Source organism: Felis catus, chromosome B4 (assembly GCF_018350175.1).
Source record: "Felis catus isolate Fca126 chromosome B4, F.catus_Fca126_mat1.0, whole genome shotgun sequence".
NCBI classification, from domain to species: Eukaryota; Metazoa; Chordata; class Mammalia; order Carnivora; family Felidae; genus Felis; species Felis catus.
The window spans coordinates 81,426,285-81,431,364 of record NC_058374.1 but is presented as its reverse complement, the minus strand read 5'-3'; the positions used below and the strand labels follow the sequence as shown (position 1 = coordinate 81,431,364).

The window sequence follows — 5,080 nt, the reverse complement described above, 5'->3', positions numbered from 1 at the left end:
TAAGTTTTTCTGGAAAAGTGCTTATAATCCAAAGCACTTGTATATCAAAATGAATTTCTCCCCAAGAAATAATGGAAACTCAGATGATTCATTCCACAACCCAAAAATATTCATATAAAAATGATTTCAATACTGCAGTATAATGCAAAATAATAAAGAAAATACAAAGTGTAAAGAAAAATAAATTAATCTGTGCTTACCTTTGAAAAAAAGCTTTATGGCTGGTGTGAGGGAAACAAGAGAGTTTGTGTAGAACAACTTTCACTATCACTAGTGGAATCTCTGCTTTCTATTGACTTAATGGAATCTTTTTCTTTTTGTGCAACTTTAACAAGGAACCCAGACACTGACACTTGTTTTTGCCTCCTTTTGAGGATTTCACAGAAATGTGACATTGCATTGTTGTTAAACAGATTCATCGCTCGCACTACAGCCTTATTCATGTGGTTCCTTTCTACAAAATTTTGCCCTGTTTCTCACATCTTACCCTTCTCCCTAATCTCGTTTGAAGTGAAGGATTCCTCCGCCTTTTTCTCCTTCTTCTTTGCGGACAAGATGCAAATGTAAACTTCTTACAAAATCTTGCAATTTCGGTCACTCGCATACCTTGTTCGTACTTCTCGATGATTTCCTTCTTAATTTCCACTAAAATAACCTCCTTCTTCTTACCATCTTTCTTTTCAACATTTTTTCTGCATGGGGGTCATTGTATAGTTCGCATGGATGTTGACTACAGTACAGTATTAATAAACTCTTTTAATATACTGTATATAATGTAACTGGCAATAAGTCAGCAGAGGAAAGGGTCTATATCTGCAGGCAGCCTGACCTAGAATGAAGCAAAGCATTGCTAAGCTTACTCTTGTATGGAAAAGCAAAGGACTGTCCATAGGTGCTTTGAAGTGACAAAAAAAAAAAAACAAAAAAAAACAAAAAAAAACACTAGTGCCAGTTGTGGGCACGTTCCAATGTTCTGAAAAATCACTGATTTCTGCCAAACACTGCGGCCTGAGACCAAAAATCTGAGCATGGAAGATGATCACCCACAATCCCACAGACAGATAGAAAGAGAGAGAATCCCCTTTATACTAAACATGAATGAGATTTTGAGATTTTGTCCATGAAATTTTGTTCAAATACACTTCATCTTTAATATGTTCATCATAATGTAATAACAGAAAAACAAATTATTTTATTTTTCATTATGTTTATAGGTTGTGGTGATTAAATGGGTAAAACATTATTAAAAATCACCTAGCTCATGTCCTGACACTGAGGAACCATATAGTAATAGTTGCTATCACTTTACTAATAACTGATTAGCTTTGATAAAATTCACGGTATTGTAACTTAATTAATTAATCTTATTAAAAGACTATCTAAATACTGTTGCAAATGCTAAGTTACTCTTTATCTCAAATCAAACATTGTAAGTCCTAGAAGCACAGATCTTATTGTGATAAATGGCTGTTTGTAATTTTCTACCCTGAGATGTTCATAGTTTTCTAAGTTAGTACTTTAATTCAAATATTAAAATATATGTTATATCATTTTATTTCCAAAATAAGCACCAGAGAGCTTTTTTTCAGATGGTTCCTTCACACCAGATATGGCATATGGTTCTCCATCTTAAAAGCATAACGAATAACAATAATAAGTAATCTTATCCTGTCTTTTGTTTTTCTCTAGGTATCACCCTGTCTATCTCTTCCCCTTCATGAGCAAACTTCTCCCACATGTTGCTGCCACTGGTTTCTTTTTTTCTTTTTCTTTTCAACATATGAAGTGTATTGTCAAATTGGTTTCCATACAACACCCAGTGCTCATCCCCAAAGGTGCCTTCCTCAATACCCATCACCCACCCTCCCCTCCCTTCCACCCCCCCATCAACCCTCAGTGTGTTCTCAGTTTTTTAGAGTCTCTTATGCTTTGGCTCTCTTCCACTCTAACCTCTTTTTTTTTTCCTTCCCCTCCCCCATGGGTTTCTGTTAAGTTTCTCAGGATCCACATAAGAGTGAAACCATATGGTATCTGTCTTTGTCTGTATGGCTCATTTCACTTAGCATCACACTCTCCAGTTCCATCCACGTTGCTACAAAGGGCCATATTTCGTTCTTTCTCATTGCCACGTAGTACTCCATTGTGTATATAAACCACAATTTCTTTATCCATTCATCAGTTGATGGACATTTAGGCTCTTTCCACAATTTGGCTATTGTTGAGAGTGCTGCTATAAACATTGGGGTACAAGTGGCCCTATGCATCAGTACTCCTGTATCCCTTTTGTAAATTCCTAGCAGTGCTATTGCTGGGTCATAGGGTAGGTCTATTTTTAATTTTTTGAGGAACCTCCACACTGTTTTCCAGAATGCTGCCACTGGTTTCTTTCACTTTTTTATTTCTATTTACCCATAAATAACTTCAGTCTGTTTCATGCTCTTAACTGTCTTTCCCTTGCTGTGCAGAAATGTTTTTATTTGATGTAGTCCCACTTGTTTATTTTTGCCTTTCTTGCCTGTGCTCCAAAAATCATTAAGACCAATTTCAAAGAGGGATATTATTTAGCCATAAAAAAATAAAGAAATACTGCCAATTGTGGCAACATGGATGGGCTCGGAGGGCATTAGGCTAAGTCAAATAAGTCAGAAACAGAAGGACATATACCATATGATCTCAGTTATGTGGAGTCTAAAAAAATTGAACTTGAAACGGAGAGTAGAATGAGTTGGGGAGTGGGAGAAATGGATAGATGTTGATCAAAGGGTAAAAGCTTTCAGTTATAAGATGAATAAGTTTGGGGATATAATGTATATAGCATGATGGTATTAGTTAATAATACTGCATTGTATACTTGAACTTTGCTAAGACAACATATCCTGAGCTTTGTCATCACACTCAAAATGATAACAATGCATGGTGATTTAGGTGTTCATTATCCTAATTGTGAAAATTATTTCACAATTATATGTATATTATATGTAATTGTCATGTGTAAACTTTAAATATGTAAAATTCTATTTTCCAATTATATCTCCATAAAACTAGAAACAAAATTTAAAAATGTGTTATGTTTGAAAATAAAAATTCTCAGAATGAATGAGTTTTTCCACTTCTTGAGGAAGTGCAGAAAACACATTGTTCACGTTTCTGACAAATTATTTTAATTAGAAGCATTCAAAATTAGGAATTGCCCTGTTAAGGTCTATTTATTTATGTTGTTAATTTCCACATAGATAATTAAGTGAAAGCCATCTGTGGTGTTAATGGAGCTTCTTTGTCCCTGAACTGTGCCTACAATATCACAAAGACCTGAACAGTCACTGTCCATTGGAGGAGCTTAAAGAAGATTACCATGGCAAACATTCACAAATCCAATAATTAGTTCAATTGCATAATGGAAATCCATTAGAAACTTTTCATTTTACACATTGAAACTTAACTGATGTAACTAACAGTAATAGATTCTCTCTGGAAAATGTGTTCAAAAAATGAACACTTGTTTACTTGTTTACTGTGGGAGGAAACCTCATCATCATCTCCCTGATCTGGGTCTCCACTTCCTTACACACTCCCATGTATTTCTTCCTGGTTAACCTCTCCTTCCTGGAGATGTGCTACATCACCACTGTGGTGCCTCAGATGCTGGTGCATCTGCTGATGGAGACCAAGACTATAAGTGTGGGTGGTTGTGCAGCTCAGATGTACACATTTGCCATCTTGGGACTGACAGAATGCTCCCTGCTAGCAGCCATGGCTTATGATCGCTTTGTAGCTATTTGTTACCTGCTGCGTTATACACTCTTGATGAGCCCTCGCATGTGTTTGATATTGGCTACAGCGTCTTGGACCACTGGGGTGGTAGTGGAGTCAGCCCAGATCACCTGGATCTTCAGTCTTCCCTTCTGTGGAACAGGAAAGATTCAGCACTTTTTCTGTGACCTCATGCCTGTAATGAAACTGGCTTGTGTTGATACCTCCCACAATAGGATTGTGATGTTTGTTCTCTCCATGATCTTCATCATGACTCCCTGTTTGCTCATCTTGTGCTCCTACCTGCGAATTCTTGTAACCATCTTGAGAATCCCTTCAGCAGCTGGCAGACACAGAGCTTTCTCCACTTGTTCATCTCATATCTTGGTTGTTTCTTTGTTCTACGGCACTGCCTTGTTCACTTATATCCAACCAAAGACTGTACACACTCCAGAAACAGACAAAGCAACTGCACTCATGTACACAGTGGTCACCCCTGCTCTGAATCCTGTTATCTATACCTTGAGGAACAAGGAAGTAAAGGAAGCCTTTCAAAGGGTAACACAAAGGAATCCTCTTAGACAAATGGCCTAACCCAGCCATAGTGGATGAAACATATACTAATATACAGATAAGTTAGTTACCCAAGGTTTTATGATGCATCTACCAATATACATTGTCCTTAAAGTATTTGTACCATCCAACTAGGAAACACTTATGAATGTTGTACATTTTTCAATGTGTTTAAGCAAAAGGGAACTATGTAGTAGGGTCTTCAAATTATTTACCTTTCGTTCACAAGCATTTCCTGTGTCCTGGACACTATTCATTTTTTCCTTCTCCATAAGTACTAGGATTAAGCTTGGTATCCTTTACACCACTTTACTGAGGAACCGAAATATTATTGTGGAGAATGTTAAATATGAATAGGAAGCAATTAGTAGCTTTTTAGTGTCAAACATAGGCTGTTAGGATTTAAGTTCTTAAGTGGAGTACACTCCCTAATTACTTAGCTCTCTATACCTAAAAATCATGCATCTTAAATTATAAATTGTTAATAAATACTGTTGAGTGATATACACTATAACACAACTCTAAGTATTTAAGGTAAGTGTTTAAAATGTCTAACTTGTAAATCCTGATTCTTTATTCAAAACTAGATTCTTCCTTTGCTCTTATTCACTTAGTGTTTGGTTTTTCATATGAATCAAGTTTTAGAAAAACTTCTTCCTGTGTGACATTCATTCTTGTTACTCCCATTGTAAGCCTTATTTAAAGGTATATGTTTGAATATAATTTCCTTTAGGAGCTGACCATTTATTCTAGCTAA

At 36.1% G+C, this 5,080-nt stretch overlaps 1 protein-coding gene across 1 annotated transcript; it reads left to right on the top strand.

Annotated features, from left to right (window-relative positions):
* Positions 1-3,498: 3,498 nt before the first annotated feature.
* Positions 3,499-4,344, top strand: LOC101100488 (olfactory receptor 10A5-like; the record flags this gene model as incomplete). Its single annotated transcript, XM_003988897.2, has 1 exon — positions 3,499-4,344. A coding segment is annotated over one exon (846 nt), but the record flags the coding sequence as incomplete, so codon positions are not given.
* Between the last annotated feature and the right edge of the window lie 736 nt (positions 4,345-5,080).